This window comes from Brassica oleracea, chromosome C7 (genome assembly GCF_000695525.1).
Source record: "Brassica oleracea var. oleracea cultivar TO1000 chromosome C7, BOL, whole genome shotgun sequence".
Taxonomy (NCBI): Eukaryota; Viridiplantae; Streptophyta; class Magnoliopsida; order Brassicales; family Brassicaceae; genus Brassica; species Brassica oleracea.
The window spans coordinates 35,719,610-35,738,521 of NC_027754.1; the positions used below are offsets into that span (position 1 = coordinate 35,719,610).

General features: G+C 37.0%; 5 protein-coding genes across 7 annotated transcripts; 3 read left to right on the forward strand and 2 right to left on the reverse strand.

The window, feature by feature from the left end:
• Positions 1-362: 362 nt before the first annotated feature.
• Positions 363-1,521, forward strand: LOC106303730 (sec-independent protein translocase protein TATA, chloroplastic). The gene is made up of 2 exons (XM_013740040.1): positions 363-715; positions 1,221-1,521. Exons 1-2 carry the CDS (start codon positions 419-421, stop codon positions 1,356-1,358), a joined length of 435 nt encoding a protein of 144 aa, XP_013595494.1. The 5' UTR covers positions 363-418; the 3' UTR covers positions 1,359-1,521.
• A 1,511-nt stretch (positions 1,522-3,032) lies between these two features.
• On the reverse strand, positions 3,033-4,590 carry LOC106304807. The gene is made up of 2 exons (XM_013741198.1): positions 3,791-4,590; positions 3,033-3,575 (listed from the first exon to the last, which is right to left on the reverse strand). Exons 1-2 carry the CDS (start codon positions 4,290-4,292, stop codon positions 3,496-3,498), a joined length of 582 nt encoding a protein of 193 aa, XP_013596652.1. The 5' UTR covers positions 4,293-4,590; the 3' UTR covers positions 3,033-3,495.
• A 425-nt stretch (positions 4,591-5,015) lies between these two features.
• LOC106305664 (receptor-like protein kinase ANXUR2) lies at positions 5,016-9,443 on the forward strand. Of its 2 annotated transcripts, XM_013742011.1 has the most exons (5): positions 5,016-5,168; positions 5,247-5,990; positions 6,093-7,259; positions 7,564-8,235; positions 9,416-9,443. In XM_013742011.1, the coding sequence occupies exons 2-4, from the start codon at positions 5,249-5,251 to the stop codon at positions 8,232-8,234; spliced, it is 2,580 nt and encodes an 859-aa protein (XP_013597465.1). In that variant the 5' UTR covers positions 5,016-5,168; positions 5,247-5,248; the 3' UTR covers position 8,235; positions 9,416-9,443. The 2 variants fall into 2 exon arrangements, with proteins under 2 accessions (XP_013597465.1, XP_013597464.1); XM_013742010.1 differs by lacking the exon at positions 9,416-9,443 and having other exon boundaries at positions 7,564-8,425.
• Positions 9,444-13,428: 3,985 nt separating this feature from the next.
• Positions 13,429-15,376, forward strand: LOC106301896 (probable WRKY transcription factor 74). 2 transcript variants are annotated; one of them, XM_013738379.1, is made up of 4 exons: positions 13,429-13,583; positions 13,850-14,640; positions 14,717-14,842; positions 15,025-15,376. In XM_013738379.1, exons 2-4 carry the CDS (start codon positions 13,880-13,882, stop codon positions 15,170-15,172), a joined length of 1,035 nt encoding a protein of 344 aa, XP_013593833.1. In that variant the 5' UTR covers positions 13,429-13,583; positions 13,850-13,879; the 3' UTR covers positions 15,173-15,376. The 2 variants fall into 2 exon arrangements, with proteins under 2 accessions (XP_013593833.1, XP_013593834.1); XM_013738380.1 differs by lacking the exon at positions 13,429-13,583 and adding an exon at positions 13,591-13,688.
• A 145-nt stretch (positions 15,377-15,521) lies between these two features.
• LOC106301897 (protein WAVE-DAMPENED 2) lies at positions 15,522-17,537 on the reverse strand. Its single transcript, XM_013738382.1, has 7 exons — positions 17,349-17,537; positions 16,753-16,934; positions 16,587-16,663; positions 16,385-16,481; positions 16,225-16,296; positions 16,027-16,137; positions 15,522-15,944 (listed from the first exon to the last, which is right to left on the reverse strand). The coding sequence occupies exons 2-7, from the start codon at positions 16,918-16,920 to the stop codon at positions 15,747-15,749; spliced, it is 723 nt and encodes a 240-aa protein (XP_013593836.1). The 5' UTR covers positions 16,921-16,934; positions 17,349-17,537; the 3' UTR covers positions 15,522-15,746.
• Between the last annotated feature and the right edge of the window lie 1,375 nt (positions 17,538-18,912).

Genomic DNA, 18,912 nt, shown 5'->3' on the forward strand with positions numbered 1-18,912 from the left:
AATATAAGAAGTTATATACTGTTATGATACATTAACCGAAAATATTTGACCGATTAAATATTATTGTTTGATAGTTATTGAAATATGTATATATTAAAATAAATAATAAATTTGATTATAAATATTTATTATATTTTACATGCATAAATATTTTGAAAATATTTTTCAAGAACTGATAAAATATTATCTTTTCATTATTCACTACTTATAAGAAAATATTAGCTAATAATTTGTTGACAAACAAAAAAGCTAATAATTTTATTATTTTAACTGAATAAAAGAATAACTTTTCGATGTCAAAAAAAAAAATAGCTAAGAATTTTATTATATTTTAATTGGATAAAAGAATAAAAAATAAAAAACAGAGATAACGTTAGGACCAGAAGAAGAAGAAAAGATTAGAAGAGAGCAGTAAGTAATGGCGACATCGGTTGCGACTCTATCTTCTCCGCCACCAGTTACTCTGCATCTCTCTTCATCTCGCTCTTCCTTATTCTCCAACTGTTTCATAGCGACCACCCGAAGACCAAAGACCCGTTCTTTGGTGGCGATTCGACCGGAGCAGAGGAGAAAGTCGCTCACTTGTAATGCCCTGTTTGGTCTCGGTGTCCCTGAGCTTGCTGTGATTGCTGGCGTCGCCGCGTTGCTTTTCGGACCTAAGAAGCTTCCTGAGATTGGCAAGAGTATTGGCAAGACCGTCAAGAGCTTTCAACAGGTTTGCTGTCCGATTATTAGAAAAAAACTGATATCATTTGGAATCTTTCAACTATAGTTTTGGTCTGTGTCTTCACATGATGTGTAAAGCTTGTTGATTGTAGTTGTAATTGATGTTAAAAGGTCTCAAGGAGAAGTGTGTTTTTTTTTGGGGAATTTTATGTTTCAAGTGCTTAGTAGTATGATTCATGTCTGAATTTGTTATAATTGATAAGAACACTCAGAAGATTTGAAATTGAATGTGTGTAAAACAGTTCACTATTATACAATAAGCTCATTGATAACTTTGATGTATAAATCATTTTGTTATGTAGGTTAATAATCTCTTTCCAACAAGCTGCTGGTAAATTCGTTAATTGGAGTGATATTAGATTTATATTTTCTAGAGAAGTTACTTGATAATTCTCAGATATATAGCTTCTACTTGTATGTTTTGTGTTCCTTTCAGCTCTTCTCTTTAATATTTGAATTGATGAAGGGCTTGTGGGGGTATTGTAATGATGCAGGCTGCAAAAGAGTTTGAGTCTGAGCTTAAGACGGAACCTGAAGATTCTGTTGCTGGCTCGTCGTCTCCAGTAGCAATGAGTAACAAGGAAGAGGAAAAAACTGAGGCTTCGTCAAGCTCAAAGGACAATAATGTATGAAAGAATGATGAGACTTTTTTTTTTGCTTTTTCTGTAGTTAAATGAGTTTAGATCAAATACTCTTTGTTGAAGGAAGCAGGCTTGTCTTCCTATGAAATATGGTTCCATGGTGTTTGAATCTATATAATCATCTTCTTAAGAAGAAAGAAAACCTTGCAAAACTTTCATTTTCTAACATCAGATGAACCTAAAGACAGGCTGCATAAACAGATTCAAGATGTTGTTTACTCGGTGGGTGGAACTGTGAGAGACGAAAACAAAAAATACAAAATTTCTCATGACACAAAGAGTAATTTGTCTACATGATTTTTAATTACTGAGCTAGTTTCCATCTCTTTATCCTCTCTAACGCACCCAGAGTCTTCTCACCACCTTCCTCAGCTTCTTCTTCCTCTCTCTTTCTTGCAAGTCCTCCAAACACAGCAGCAGGGACTACCTTCTGAGCAATCTCTACTCTTTCTTCCCCATCAGACTCATCGTCACTCTCTTCCGGAAGCTCAATATCTTCAGCCACTGGCCTCATTCTCACCAGACTGTGAGATGACCCCCGCGCTCACAAACCCAACTCTTCTCCCACCAACCGTGGTAGACACTGGAGCCGCCATGGGCTGCCTCTCCAGCGCCGCCATCTCGTCATCCGGCAAACCCGCCTTCTTCGGCTCATCTTTCGCCTCCTCCACGTCCACCATCTTGTCCCTCTGCATCATGTTCTCCGTCAGAATGAAATGAGTGTGGCTGTAACTGGCGGAAACGCTCCGTTTGATCCGTAGCATCTCTCTGTACGTGTCCTCGTTCCCGTGCTGCACCTCGAACTCCGTTGGATCAGCGTACTGAGAGGCGTACTTGTAGACTGCACGAGCACGGTCGATCTCTCTCTCCCAAGCTTCTCTCCAGCTCTGCGAACTGTATGCACATGATCTTCACGTCATTGTGTGGGAGACCAGAAGACTCTATCGCTTGCTCGTATATCGAAATGTATATCTCATACATCTCCAGCCTCTGGAGCTCTGGAACCTTCTTGGTTGCTTCCTCGTAAACCTTCATGGCTCGCTTGGCCAGACCGTAGTCCTCTTCTATCTTAGCGTAGTGTAGATATAACGTCCTCACAGCATCAGATGGAGCCTGAAACAAATATAAAGACAAGTTAGATCAAGAAACAGCCTTTGAACCAAAAAGAATGTGTTAAGCTTACCATTGAGATAGCATGTTCAAACAACTCTCTAGCCCGCTCCAGCTTTGTGTTACCATACCTCTTGACGAACTTTGTAAGATAAGTTACCCAAATGTCTTTGACGTGAGGATATATGAACATCTTGACGCGTCTCTCATAAACCTTGAACGCATCTTCAAAGTACTTATTCTCCTCGAGGAGGAAAGCGTAGTTGAGTATCTTCCTGATTAGAGATTACGTACTGATTTCTAGTGACCGATTGGTTAGTTTTACGAAACCAATCACTTGCACAGTTGCACATCACTAGCTAGGTAGCCGAACGTTGAGAAGGCCCATTTCATTTCTTCATGTTCCTGGCCTGACGAAAGGTGAGAGAAATGATGTAAGCTCGTGTGATTGGTGACTTTGGTGTGTCTGTAATACTGGAGCTTTTGTGTTGATGCTGAAATGGATTTTTGGGTTGATTGGTAGTTTGAATCTTAAGTGCACAATATGAAATTTATTGTTACTTATTTCTCTCCATTATTACGTAGATCAAGTAAATGATTAATTCACAAGTAAAATACGGTCAAAAAATTCTTCTGAAACCACTCATATAATAGATCCGTGCATTTGCATAATACAAGGCTCTTATGAAAAACATACTTCAAAATATTTTTCATCGTAACCATCATCAAGTCCACGACCATACATTAAAAGTCTATATGCATACAGTACACGAATAAGAAAGGCCGTCCTCTCTTCATCTTGTTACTTTTGCAAAACTATGTAGAGAGAGAGAGAGCCATGATGATCTCTTTCTCTATCTTTTTTTTTTTTTTCTCCCAAAACTTTCCTTTTTTTTTGTTATTCCCTCCTTCAGAGAGATCCTACTTGGTAGGATTCTTTCTCTGTCCTATCTCACCAGCAATAGTAAAAAAACAAGTGTTTCAAGTTGAAACTTAAGAGTCACAACGTATACACTCATTAGTGAGACTGCATCACAGAACATGCAACAGCTTGTGCCCAATGCCTTAATCTTTGTTTCACTTGTTGTGGACTGTCCCCTGCACAACTCAATTCACAATGATTAGTGTGAGAATATAAGCTCCAAGAGTTTCGATGGGACATGATTAATATACAAAACCTTAGCTCAATCCACTTATCCTCAATTGGTTTTAAGTTAGAAGTCTAGGAAACTTAACGATTAGTCTATGCATGTAAATACTGACCATAGAAAATCAGCATTTATAAGAAGATGAAATGAAGTTTTTGTTTTTACCTGGACATAAGATCTTTAATGAATCCGAGTCGGTTCTTGGGCTACAAGGAATGCTGCTTGAGGAAGCAGATGTAGAAGGTAAAGAGCCATCTCCTCCGTTGCTGCTACGGCTGCTACTAGGTGAAGGGAGAGGCGAAAGCTGCCTATTCACAGCAAAGTAAAGATCTAATGCTGGTAATGTGTTGCACAACTTCAGTCCTGCTTCTTCCTTGAATCCAAACCCTAACTCGATGGACCCTTTGAGCTCCCTTAAGTCTTCATCGGTTAGATCAGTAGGATCATAATCGCTGTCAGAGAGGCCTTTCTGCTTCTTTTCCTGAATCTTTAACATCTGACGGCGCCTTTTCTCCCAAGCAACATCTCTTGGTGTCTCACGCATTGATAGTTGCTTTGATAACCGCTGTTTTGGTTTCTGCGAGGCTAACGGGGCCACTAGTGGCTCAGGAAGTGATGGTGATGAAGACGAGATTGGTAAGGTAAGGCCTTCTCTTCTCCTCACCATTTTTATATCTTGTAATGCAAGGCAGGGGATTTGTTCTTAGAATTGGGAAAGATGCCTTCTGGTACAAGCTAGGGCTTATTTTACTACCTGTTTTCTTTAGGAGAATATCAAAGCTTTGGAGTTTGCTTATGAGTCTAGATGTATGTTCTTCATCTGCTGGCCGCGTGTGAAACCAATTAACACGGCCAACAAAGAAGCTTCTACGGGTCGGGTTGATCAGAAAATCTTCTGTATACTCTTTTTCTACCTGAAAATTTTGCCAAACCCGACCACATAAACTCTCACAAAAAGAGACTCAAAGAGCCTTTTAATGGAGGATTTGAGAAAGTAGTTTTCACCATTGATTTATGCAATGGAGTCAAAAGCTATTTTCCTCCATTGTTTAAATTTGATATACAAAAGACTCATCCTCATTTATTTAGGGATCTTTCTTTGTTTAGATTCTTGACTCCCAAAAAAGAAAACGTGTTTCATAATTATCCTACTCTACAAGAATGTACATTGATCAAACCTGTTATTTTTTCCTATTTTGAGAATCCAGTCAATATAGTTTTAAGTCATGAATTTTATTTCATTAGTGTAAGATTAATAACTCAAAAGTATATTTTTTCTCTCTTCAAAGTTCTAACCAAATTTGCTTAAAATAGTTTTCTAATATTAATCCTCTCCACCATGGATTTCTCTAACTACTTTCTGTTTCTCTTTCAGACACAACACCAAAAAAATGAGAAAAATTCAATGACCAAGGAAAACGAACGGTTTGTTTTTGTCTTGTTGAGGTTTCTGCTCCTGTTTCCATGGCTCTGATCATACATTGTTAGGTTTGGAGAGAGGAGAAGAAACAAGCCTCCAAGTTTTCTCTCCTGGTTTCTTGAGGTAATAATAATCCCACTAAGAAAATTAACCTTTTATGTTCCTGAAGATTTAAAACACGTAATTTATCTAATGTTTCAGCCATGAACGAGAAAACGAGGACCCTGTGTTCCCTCCTCTGTTTCTTCTCTGTTCTTCTAGTTTCTATCTCTCAATCTAACGGCCAAGATCTCGCGTTGGCATGCGGGGCATCAGAATCATCTGCTGATCCAGACAAGAAGAAATGGGAACCCGACACCAAGTTCTTGAAAACACCAAACACGGATCATGCAACAGCAACGTATCAAGATCCATCTCTTCTCTCAACGATTCCTTACATGACAGCAAGAATCTTCACAGCTCCTGCCACTTACGAGATCCCGGTTAAAGGAGACAAGAGACATTTGCTCCGGTTGCATTTCTACCCATCAGCATATACGGGACTCAACATTGATGACTCTTACTTCTCTGTAGCAGCTAACGATGTCACCCTTCTAAGCAACTTTAGTGCGTCCATCACATGTCAAGCCTTAACACAAGCTTACCTCGTTAGAGAATATTCTCTTGCACCAACCCTAAAAGATGCCTTGACCATCACGTTTACTCCTTCGGATAAACATCCTAAAGCGTTTGCTTTCATAAACGGTATTGAAGTCGTTGAGATGCCGGAACTGTTTGATACAGCTGTTCTCGTTGGGTTCACAGACCAAACAGCTGATGCTAAGTCCGCGAATCTTCAGACAATGTTTAGGCTTAACGTTGGTGGTCAGGACATTCCCGGAAGCCAAGACTCTGGCGGGTTAACAAGAACTTGGTACAACGATGCGCCTTACATATTCAGCGCAGGTGTGTATTTTTTTTTTGAATACCAGGAGGTTCGAGGCCAAAGCCTGTAATACTCTTAGGCATAAAATCACAACATTTAATATTAGTTTCGTCCTAGTGCAGGTCTTGGTGTTACCCTTCGAGCAAGCAACAACTTTAGGATTGATTACCAGAAAATGCCGGTCTCGACCGCACCACCTGATGTCTACAAAACAGCTAGATCACAAGGACCAAATGGAGATCTCAACGTTAATTCTAATCTCACATGGATGTTTCAAGTTGATACTAACTTCACTTACATCATGAGACTCCACTTCTGTGAGTTCCAGCAATCTAAAGTTAATCAAAAAGCTTTCAACATATACATCAACAACAGAACCGCACAAGGGGACACCAACGCTGCGGATATAATCGCGTGGTCAGGAGGGAAAGGTGTCCCAACCTACAAGGACTACGCGATGTACGTTGATGCTAGCAACGGTGGAGCAGGAGGTGAAGATGTTTCACTTCAGATGACTCCTTCTAAATTTGCTCAACCAGAGTATCTCGATTCTCAGCTCAATGGGCTAGAGATTTTCAAGATGGACACGATGAAAAACCTAGCGGGCCCAAACCCTAAACCATCTCCTATGCAAGCTAACCAAGATGGTAAAAGAGAGTTTCGAAGAGACAAAAGAATCACAGCTTTTATCATCGGTTCAGCTGGTGGAGTAGCAGCGGTTTTACTATGTGCATTGTGTTTCACAATGTATCAAAGGAAACGTAAGTTTCAAGGAAGCGACTCTTACACATCGAGTTGGCTTCCTATATACGGAAACTCGCACACGTCCGCAACAAAATCTACTATATCCGGTAAGAGCAACACGGGAAGCCACTTATCTAACCTTGCAGCTGGTCTATGTCGAAGATTCACGTTGTCTGAGATCAAACACGGAACTCAAAACTTCGACGAGTCTAACGTCATTGGAGTTGGAGGGTTTGGTAAAGTTTACAAAGGAGTTATAGACGGAACCACAAAAGTGGCCATCAAGAAATCAAACCCTAATTCAGAACAAGGTCTCAACGAGTTCGAGACAGAGATAGAACTTCTCTCGAGATTAAGACACAAACATTTGGTCTCCTTGATAGGTTACTGCGACGATGGAGGAGAGATGTGTTTGATATACGATTACATGTCACTCGGAACACTTAGGGAGCATCTTTACAACACGAAGAGACCTCAGTTAACTTGGAAACGACGTCTAGAGCTCGCTATTGGATCTGCAAGAGGATTGCATTACCTTCACACAGGTCAGTGCTGCCTCTAAATCTCTAATAGGGGAACAATAGGTACGACCACCCCTGGTCCAATCCCATTGTCCCCATGTTATATTAATTAAGACTCTGATTTTAATATATATATATATATATATATTTTTTTTTTTTATATAAAAATATTAACAAAACAAAAGAGCCGTTTTTATTTTTATTATAATATATAAAATTTCATAAAGTAAAATTTTAGGAAAAGTGTAATATAATATAATTTTTAAGGGCCAAAAATTGTTTTTCCCATGGTCGGTCCACTAACATGTTGAGCTGGCCCCTGACACAGGTGCAAAGTATACGATCATACACCGTGACGTGAAGACAACGAACATCTTACTCGATGAGAATTGGGTTGCGAAGGTCTCCGACTTTGGTTTATCCAAAACCGGACCGAACATGAACCAAGGTCATGTCACGACCGTAGTCAAAGGAAGTTTCGGGTATTTAGATCCAGAGTACTTTAGGAGACAGCAGTTAACTGAGAAGTCAGATGTGTACTCTTTTGGAGTTGTTTTGTTTGAGATCTTATGTGCTAGACCGGCGTTAAACCCTAGCTTGCCTAAGGAGCAAGTGAGTCTTGGAGACTGGGCGATGAACTGTAAAAAGAAAGGGACGTTAGAGGATATCGTTGATCCTAATCTTAAAGGGAAGATTAATCCTGAGTGTTTGAAGAAGTTTGCGGACACGGCGGAGAAGTGTCTCTCCGATAGTGGTTTAGATCGGCCGACCATGGGAGATGTTTTGTGGAATCTTGAGTTTGCGCTTCAATTACAAGAAACTGCTGATGGGTCGCGACAAACAACGCCTAGCCGTGGAGGTGAGTCCGAGGATTTAGCCGGAGAAGGTGGTGGTATGGCGGTTAACGTCGGCGGCGCCGGAGAACATGACGTGAGTGACTTGTCTTCCGAGGAAAGCAGTGGGATATTTTCTCAAATTGTAAACCCTAAAGGGCGATGAGGTAATTTGAAAACCGAACAAAAAAAGACATCCATTATTTTTGTTTTGTTTATGGAAATTAAGAGGAAAATGTGGATCAATCGGTTCTTTTTATTATTTTCTTTATGTAATATGTTAAGCGAACATAACTAGATCTTCTTTCTTTTTAATTTACCCGTGCTTTATGAGTTAAACCCAAGTCAAAACACTTGTAAAACTATATCTATGTGCTGTTGTTACATGTTATAGATATTAGCCATGTTCTTTTTGCAACTGCTGCAACCAGCACCGGCGTTCAAAAATTACACCTATTTCCATGGTAAATACACTCCTGGCAGGACAAAACCGATTTGTTTTTCCAGTCGCTGCGGCGAAAATAAATAATAAATCTGACGCTGAAAAAGGTACCAGCGTTAGCGACCTCCGCTAATTGTGTCTCCGTCAACTTGTTGGCATCAGATTTAGTTTTCAAAACCTGTTCAATTTGCCTTTGTCAAAGTGATTTTTGTTGACGCTACCGCTGGCCGCAGCAACCATTAAAAGAACAGGGCTATTGGTATCGAGTTAAAGTTTTCTAACTATTAAAAACAACAAAAAGGTGGCTTAGTAATTAAAACTCTCAGATAATCTATTAATTATATAAAGGAACAAAGATCAATTCCCATTGATAATGATTTATCTTCAAAAATGAGTTAGTTTAATAGTGGTTTGAATTTCATCTTATTAAGGGATTAATTGGTGACCATTATATGAACATTAAGAACAAATAGGGAAAAATACAGAGGAATAAAATTATATGAATGAAAAGAAAAATTATTTTTTATCTATTTTTGGATGGAACAAATTTGTTCTATATTACTCTGGAATAAAATGAATGAGAAGAAATAAAAAAAAAATTATTTCCTGTAAATGGTAAAAAAATAATAGGAATAGTGTATTATTCCCTTTCGTTCATTGGTCACCGGTTAGACTATAAGATACGCAGATTCTCATACTTAGATCTATTAATTTTTCAAAAAAGATATCAATACTATTAAAATGGAAAGAATCCTAAAAAAATCTATTTAAACAAAATTTGGTCTAACTAAAGTTTTTGTTTAAACTGTCCTTAATGGGTTTCCAAGACACGATGGGGAAGCGAATATTTTGTTTTTTTTGTGCAAGAGAATGAAACTCATATGTTTATATATCTATTGTTGCAGGTCATGTGAACTATTCAATTTTCTAGAAGAACCTTGCTCCTATCAACATGAGTTTGTATTGAGTGCTTAATGATTTGTTTGTTTGTAACATATTTCAGCAAGGTTGTGCAGTACCACCAAAGGAAGCTCTTGATGGCGCCATTAACACTCACTTTGGTTCTTAGAAGGTTGGTGAGAAAGATGACTGCTGAAGGTGCTGCTCTGCAAGGCTCATGATGAGTGATTAGTATATATTTGAATTCAGCTAATTTATCTTCTGTTTTTTGTGCACCAACTAATTTATCTTTGTTTTTTATATTGCACCTATTATAGATTATAATTAATTTGGGTCAATTGGTTTTTAAGCCTAGAACATAATTTTTTTACACTTACATAGCTCAAACGTTTGGCAACATAATTTATTTATAACATTATACGGTTATACCCATATGTTATTAAATATAAATATATAGTAACATAGTTCAAAATATATTTTTCTAAGATTCAAATTTTACCCATAACCCCAAACTATAACCGAAAACCCGAACCAGAAACTTAAAAATATCTGTAATGCCGAAAACATAAATGAAATACCCAAACATACCTAATATACACAAATCATTCCAGGTATTTTGGGTACCCGATCGAGTCTCGGATAGGACCCAAACTGGAACAGAGATTTGTGATTCAAAAAGATATTAAATAGGTACTTTTCCTTAACTCATACTCGAACTGCATCTGTATTTTTGGTTTGGTTTCAGATTTAATTTTTCAGGTCCGATAAACTGTTGAATCGTATGAAAAAGTTAGATAAAAATGTACAGATAAAATCTGAAATAATAATGTATAACAATCTCAAAACATTAACTCATATAAAACTTTTTTATAATAAAAAAAAATCTGTGCGTTTAAGCGCGGATCAAAATCTAGTGTTACTTTACTCTATAATAATGTTAAACTTTCACAATTAAGTTTAGAAGCTAAACCAAAGTAGCCTAAAGAAAAATTTATGGAAAGTATCGTTCACTCATTTAAGAGTCGGAAATAGGCATTGAGGTTTTGGTTACTAGTTAATTTATTTGTAGACGTCGTTTTTGGATGAATGTACTATGATATCTCTTTGTTAACAACTAAATCAATGCTGCGAAAACTCAAGTGGAATCAAGACGACTTCCCCTTTGGATTGTACTTTATCAGCTTGCGCTATGAAGCCCAAACAAAATACTCAAAACTTACTTATGTATCAACCTCTAAAGCTGTAAGCAATATAATAAACAAACTTTTGGTTCATTATAGAATTAAAATATTTCAAAAGCAATTTGTAGTGGCTTAGGAATTTGTCATTTGTCATATGGCACCGAAGTCAAATCATAATCACAATAACAGGCGTGATTTAGTTTAAATTGATTATATAACTGATTCTTTTGAAAATTCTGCAAGAAAACAGAAAAGTTCGACATACTTTTTTGCAGACTGGGTATTTTACCATTATCTATGAATGCAATATTTATATGGTAGACTGGTAGTGTGTATATATTATAAAATGGCTCAATGATTTTGTCTTGGGGATCATATTCACATTTCATAGTGGATGTGGAACCAAAGGTCACTACCAAAGTGGACGATGGTAGTAAAATCATATTTTATGTCGACAATTATTTATTAGCTTTGCAATCATCCTATATATCATTTTAGACTTTTAGTACGCTCAGATTTAAACGAAAAAGAGACTTTAAGAGAACGTTTTATTTATATATCTAACAAAGTTCCATATATGTAAGTTGTAACATATATGATATATCACTAAGTACTAACATCATACCTAAATGATTTTATGAAGTGTATATCGATTCTTCCCAGATATACATATATAAACGTCGTCCTAATCGGATAACCTAGCTTGGTTATTATAGTTTTCTTTTCTAACTAAATCCAGTTGATTTAACAATACGGGACACGTCATTGTTAAAGTGGCACATGGATGACGGATACATATGTGATACATGTGCATGATTCGATAGGAGTAAAATCGAAGAAAGGAATGGTGATAAGATATGCATCGTGGGCTTGATACGATATCCAAATTTAAAAAGAGGAAAAGAAAAGCTTCATGCGTCAGAAAGATTATTGTCAACCAAATAATCGATTTGATCTTTGGCTTTTGCTCCTAATGTTTTCGACGGTTTCGAGATCCTTATTGGATGCTCCATGTACTAAAATAATAATAATAATAATAATAATAATAATAATAAGGAGGTGGAGTTGGCCAATCTAGCTAGTGTGATGATGATGATAGTGGCTTTGTAGGTGTGAAAATTGACGAAAACGAATCGGCCATTGCTACTTGATCTAACGAGTAGAGGACGAACATACGACGACAAAGAAACGACTATAATACATAAAATATTGCTTCGGACAATACAAAAGTTGAATTTCTAAAATAGACTTTATAGTTTACGAAAAGTATCTCAAATCGTAGTTATAAGTATATTTATTTACTAACGGATGAACAAAATCGAAACTACAGAGTATTAACGAACAAAATAAAATTTATTTTCAATACTGTCGTGTGAAGAAACAATCAGAGTTCATTGCTACTTGACGAGAAGCAAAGAGAATCTTTGCCAGGTCAACTCTGCGACTCTTGTTTCGGTTTGGGTCCAGTTTTTTTTTTTTTTTTGTAATTTTGCTCTTTTTTTTATGGGCGACAAAGAGCCAAATCAATCATCTGTAATTTGCGTTGGAACCAAAAAATGGCCTCAACAATGTGTTCACCGTATGTTTTGTGTATATTATGCGAGACATGTCTCGTTCGATAAATGCGGAAAAACAGCCGGTGGTGGTCTGCACATCATTACCATCTAGCGCTCTTATTCTAGAGTTAATTTTATGTATATGCGTTTTTTCCAATTTTTAGTAATTGGCTGGATAATATTAACTTAATTATTTTTTTGATCTAGAATAAGTTAAGATATGGGTTAGCTCTCGTTCATCGGCTTTATGGCGAGTTGTCTGTAGTTTTCTTTTGGTTTATTTACAGTTTTAGTTTTAGCTATTTTAGTGTTGTTTTTATTTATATATTTTATTTATGATGTAACACATTTAAGTCTAAACTGTTTTAAATTGAATAACCTACTCTAAAAATCAAATAAATTACAAGATTTATGCAAGAAAGTTTCCATTTTACTTCCAGATATATACGCAAACGCAGGAGGAGTGACGGTGAGTTACTTTGAGTGGGTGCAGAACATTCAAGGGTTCATGTGGGAAGAGGAGAAAGTGAACCTGGAGCTTCAGAAGTACATGACTCGAGCCTTTCACAACATCAAGTCTATGTGCCATACTCATTCTTGCAACCTCCGTATGGGAGCTTTCACCCTTGGAGTTAACCGAGTCGCTCGAGCCACCCAGTTGCGTGGTTGGGAAGCTTAATTCTATGGGATTTCCCCATCTATACTCTGTTTCAATTCTCTGTTAAAAAAAAAAAAAAAAAAAGTTTCCATTTTCAAGATAAGACAAGAATCAGACAACAGTTCATGTTCAGTCAACATTCCAGTTACACGTGTTACGATGAAGACAGGAACATATTGACAGGTGTCGCAATATCAGCGGTCATTTGTCCAAGTTGCATGCCCGAGATTCTAAAGAATACATAGCTGGAACGTGGGGCCAATTAACGACAGTTTCCTATTTTTATTTTATTAAAATTTTAGAATACTTTCCAAGAAGGACTATAAAAATGGCATAAATCTCTCATACATTATGCAGAAACTAATAATTAAAATACATTGATTATCACTATACATTAATTATTTGTAAATATTTTTATCATTTATATAAACATGAAAGATGAAAAATCATGCTACAAAATTTGAACTTTGATCTAAGCTTTTATTTAGGAAAAAAAAAACTTAACTACAAACGAGTAGATGCAAAGTAGGTCCAGTATTGGGACCTACCAAAAAATCTTTTACGGAGGACTCTGTTTTTTTCTCTCCTTCCCCTGTGACTGCGAGTCTGCGACGACCAACTCGCAAAGACCCAACTCCACTCCACTGTCTCTTCTCTATGCTTTTCCTTTTTCCTTTTTATATTTTAATTCATATTGACAAAGCAGAAGAAAAGATTTGTATTTTAATGGGGCTAAGGGAATATTTGTGAAAGAACCTCTTCCTCTCGGACGTAGAAGGCAAGTCCCTAAGCTTGTATTTGTTTCTTCTTACAGTTAGATAAGAAAAAATATATATTTGCTTTTAGGACACTTTAACTTCTGGGAGATTCTTCTTCTTAATCTGTATGGGAAAGATCTCTCCCTTTAATCCATTTCAGGGTTTTAATGTTTTGGCTGTGCTCATGAGTCATGATTATTTGCTTTTCCTTTTACAACAGTTTTTAGGGTTTGAGTTCTAGATCTTTGGAAGCTTCTGACACTTTTGATTTGATTGAATTTGATAGCTCTGAAGCTTGTGTGTGTGGAAGAAAAAAATGGAGGAAGTTGAAGCTGCAAACAAAGCAGCAGTGGAAAGCTGTCATGGAATCTTGAATCTCTTGTCACAACAAACCAATGATCCTAAATCCCTACTGGTTGAAACAAGAGAAGCAGTTATCAAGTTCAAGAGAGTCACTTCTCTTTTGACTAGAGGGTTAGGAGGTCAAAGAAAGATCAAAAAACTCAACAACAACAACAACTACTACAAGTTTATGTCTCCTTTGTTGCCCCAACACATCTTCTTGGAAAGTCCCATTTGCAGTAATAATGCTATAACCGGTTGCGTTCCAGTTCTAGCACCAAAGCCTCTTCAGGTTATACCACCTGCTGCTCCTAGTTATGGTGAACAGAGACCGGTTCACCCTCCACCTATGATGCTTAACCATAAAATGTGTGTTGACAAGTCGTTTCTGGAGCTAAAGCCACCGTCTCTTCGAGCTGTTGATCAAAAGCCATATCAGTATATCCGTAACCACCAGCAAGGAGTGTACTATAGGAGCAACAGTGGTTTAAACCTAAAGTTTGATGGGTCTGGTGGTGGTGGTAGTTGCTATTCCCCAAGTGTTTCCAACGGCTCAAGATCGTTTGTGTCATCTCTTAGTATGGATGGGAGTGTGACGGACTACGATAGAAACTCGTTTCATTTGATCGGATTACCTCAGGGGTCTGATCATGTATCGCAGCATTCCAGGAGGACAAGCTGCTCTGGTAGTTTGAAATGTGGAAATAAGAGCAAGTGTCATTGTTCTAAGAAAAGGTGTGTGTTGGTTTTGTCTTCTTCTTTGAGATAAAAAAAAAAGTGTTTGTTTATAAGATGTTTGGTTATTTTACAGGAAGTCGAGGGTGAAACGATCCATCAAAGTACCTGCAATCAGTAACAAGATTGCAGATATACCACCAGATGAATACTCATGGAGGAAGTATGGACAAAAGCCAATAAAGGGTTCTCCTCATCCTAGGTTAGTAAATAGTTACATGCTTAGCCAATGGCCTCGTTCAATGTTCAAGAAATCACTAGGCGATAGGCCCTATATAAGATTTTCGAGAAAAATATTTAAGAAAAATTGTTTAGCTTATGACTGATTTGCCGCCAAGACCGATTTTTAGAACACTAGTTTTTAATATTGCTCTCTCGTTGCAGGGGATACTATAAATGCAGCAGCGTGCGAGGTTGTCCAGCAAGGAAGCATGTTGAACGATGTGTAGACGAAGCTTCGATGCTTATTGTGTCTTATGAAGGCGAGCATAACCATGCGAGAATGCTCTCCTCCCAGTCAGCTCACACCTGATTAGCTAAACCGGTCTAGTAGCTGCGATCTGCAAGTGTAAATTCTACCTTGAACGTAGGTTATCGTGCATCACAAGTTTGGTTTCAGCCTTATCTATATATAGATATTGTTATAAATGTCATAATCTAGAATGTTTTTTTTTGTATCAGTTGTTGAACTAATGTATCTGATATGATTCGGTTCCTCTCTGTTTTTACAAGTCCATTAGAGAATGTAATTAGTAGTAAACTCTTCTAGAACTAGCTTCACGTTTCTTCAATATTTTTTTTTATAAGTTAGGGATAAGAGGAGATTAATCTTGAAACAAATCATCAGCAATGAAATTATTAACCAGCTTCGAGTTTTAGCATAATCGATTCAATCTTTAGCTCTAAGATTACTCAAACACTTAAAAATATACAGTGTCAGGTTTAAACGTTACGTAACATTAAAACAGAAATCAAGTAGAGACAAACGTGAAACAGAAAAAACAATCAATAACCGTTCGAGGAGAACGATTGAGAAACTGAACAAATACCGTAGATAACCAGAAATCAGAGTTTGGTTTGGTTCGCTTTTATCCGGTATAATCAAATTAGGTTATGGTAACCCCTTCCTCCATGGAAGAATCTTCATTCACACTCACAGGCTTCAACTCTGTTTTGCCGACGCTGTGTCGGTTCTGTGTAGAGACTGACTTCGGATTCTCTTCACCAGAAGAGTTAATGGCATCTCCGCAACTCTTTCTCCTAGAGAGATTGAGTTTGGGGGACTTTGGACGCGTCAAAGGAAACTATGTTGAAACAAAGAACATTTTGATAAGCTTTCTTGTGAAACAAGTAACATATGTGAGGTAATCTAGATACAATTGATACCTTCTTAAGCTCTGGTTTCACGGGAGGTCCTTGGTAATAGAAGTTAGGCACCGGATTAGCCTTAAACTTGAGGTTTTTTCTTAGCTGTTTAATGGCTGCTTCTTGTTCTTCCTGCACATTAAATGCGTTCCCCATTTAGATGTTCTAAAGATAAAAATCATTTACATTTTCTTGATTTAGTTACTTAATGGGACTTACCTTTTGCCTTTGTTCGAGCTCGTTTCTTTCAGCTTCTAGTGCTTGGTGTTTCTCTTCAAGCTTTTGGTAGTACTAAACCCACAAAAATGACAGTTAAAATCAGTGAACAGAACAGAACATAAGTGATTGTTAATTGTCTTTGTTGATTATGAGTACATACCTCCTTGCGTTTTTCAGCGCGCTGAGCACTCCTAAACCGTGGAGCAGTTCCATGAGTTACTGCTCTAGACTTAGCATTCCTCAAGGATGTTGCAGCGCTGGAGTAAAATATCGTCAAGAATCACCAACAAACTAAAATACTATTTATCACAAATAATCAGATTTATTGGTGTTTTTGTGAAGTTATACTAAAGAAAGGATACGAAGAAGTAAGAGAAGATTCATCTTCTTCATCCAAACTGTTCTTGTTATCAGGCTCCAACGGTTTCTTCACATCATTCTGATATTGTATTAGAAAAAGTAGGTTATAAACCTTTTTCATAGCTCAGTCAATTACAATTTCCCTCTATACACTACTATATACAATACCTCAGTGATTACACTAGGAGGAGATTGATGATTCTGGGAGAGAGAAGCCTCCTCAGTGCATTCTTTAACCTCATAATCCTCCTCTGCAGCTATCTTGGGAGCCACGTGAACGTGAATCCTTCCATTGGATGCATCTTTGTTCACCGACTCAACAACTTCTCTTCCCATTTCCAACAACTAGTCTATTACCATAAATCACCAAATAAATAGACGAGGTAAGAGATTAAACTACGAGAAAAACATATTATTAGAACCTAATTTAATTAATGTTAAGGTTTCAAACTGTTTTATTTTTTGTTATTTCAAATTTTCATCTCTCTGATTGAATTTCCAGCATCCTACCAACCTAAATGGTTATAAAGAAACAAAGGTTTGATATTAATCTGAAATCTGAACATTTCGGATCTAAAAATAAATGACCAGCATGAATCCAAATGACGATAACATTTAGCAAATATTATTGATTGATACGAGGAACATATTTTTCATCAAACACGATACAAAAACGGGGGAGAACCAAACAAAACAATTTTTTTTGAAAAAAAAGAAACAAAACAAAAATGGAAAAACAAAGAACTATGAGATAATGTTCTTACAGATCTTGTCTGAAATGAACAATTATTCTTGACAACAAGTCTTCGTAACTAATCTTTCCGGTCTTTCGTGAGCTTTTTTCAGACAATAAAGAACAAGAACTCTCCCTCGCTCTCTCTCTCTCTCTCTATCTCTCAATGAAAAAGAAAGATTGCTTATGTTTCTGGCGGTGACTGTTATTATGGAACTGCGATTCATTTGTTAAGCTGTTGGATATTTATCGGCTCTGTTTTTTACTTGTTTAATTTATCATTTATTTCTTTTAACAGCTTTTTCTATTATTAGTCATTTCTTTTTGGCAATTAATTCTTCATCTCGGCGATTAAATATTCGAAAAGAATTTTGTCCAACCATAAAGTAAACTCGTTGTCCGTTGATAACAGTACAAAAGTAATTAAATTAAAAAATACTCACGTTTTCTTATTTAAATCGAGATTAAATATCAAGAATCAATTTTGCATCTTTATTTTCAACGACTAAAACTAAAGTACAAACTCTTTGTTATACACTAGATATTATATGCATGCGTCGACAAATTTGAATAGAAATATTGTCGTGTAAAATAAAACATCCTCGGATAACACGTGAATCGTTGCACTTTTAAATTCGCGTAGTCAATGCTGACGACGGTTAGTTAACGCCGACACGGGGAAGAACACCCTCCGAACCCAACTTTTCTGATCTCAAATCTATCTCTGGGTCCTCTTTGTCTCAACCTTTTAAATCTTTCTAACATTTTCTGGGAACCATTTGTTATGAAATTTTTTACATTTTGTTTTACCTTGAATTGTGGTTGATATGAGAGGTTTTATTCTAACCTGATATGAGAGGTTTTACCTTCATATTTTGAGTTTTAATTTGATGGACTAAACAAAAGTTCTCCATGTGCATAACCTCGTTATTACTTAATACATGTTAACATGTGTCGTGTATATTCCAGTTGGACCAACCATGTGATTACATATTTCAACTGATTTTTTTTCTCTTCTCTTTTGTTAAAAGAACTGAATTCATATCACAGTGTTGTATACACACTACAAGAAAACACACCGAATTCCGACGGAGGTTCCGACGGACACCAAGGTCGTCGGAAATTTGTGACGGAATACTGACAAATTTCCGACCAAATCCAAAAAATTAAGTCGTCGGAATTCCGTCGGCCATTTCCGACGGAATTCCGACGAAATATGGTTCGTCGGAATTTTCCGACGACTTTTCGACGACATTCCGATAAAAAATGTAACCGTTGTAGTCGTCGGAAGTTCGTCGGTATATTCCGACGAATTTCCAACGACATTCCGATTAACAGCAAAGTCGTCGGAATTCCGTCGGTATTTTCCGACGGAATTCCGACGAACCATGTAACCGTTGCCGACAAATATATATGACTGTTGTATAGCCGTTGGAGATTGGACAATTCCGACGGAATACCGACGGACTACTTTACATCCGTCGGAATTTCGTCGGTAAGTCGTCGGAGGTCCGTAAGCAATTTCCTATAAATACAACCCCTCCTCATTCAACTCATTCACACTTCATTCTCTCTTCATTCTCTTTAGTCATAAC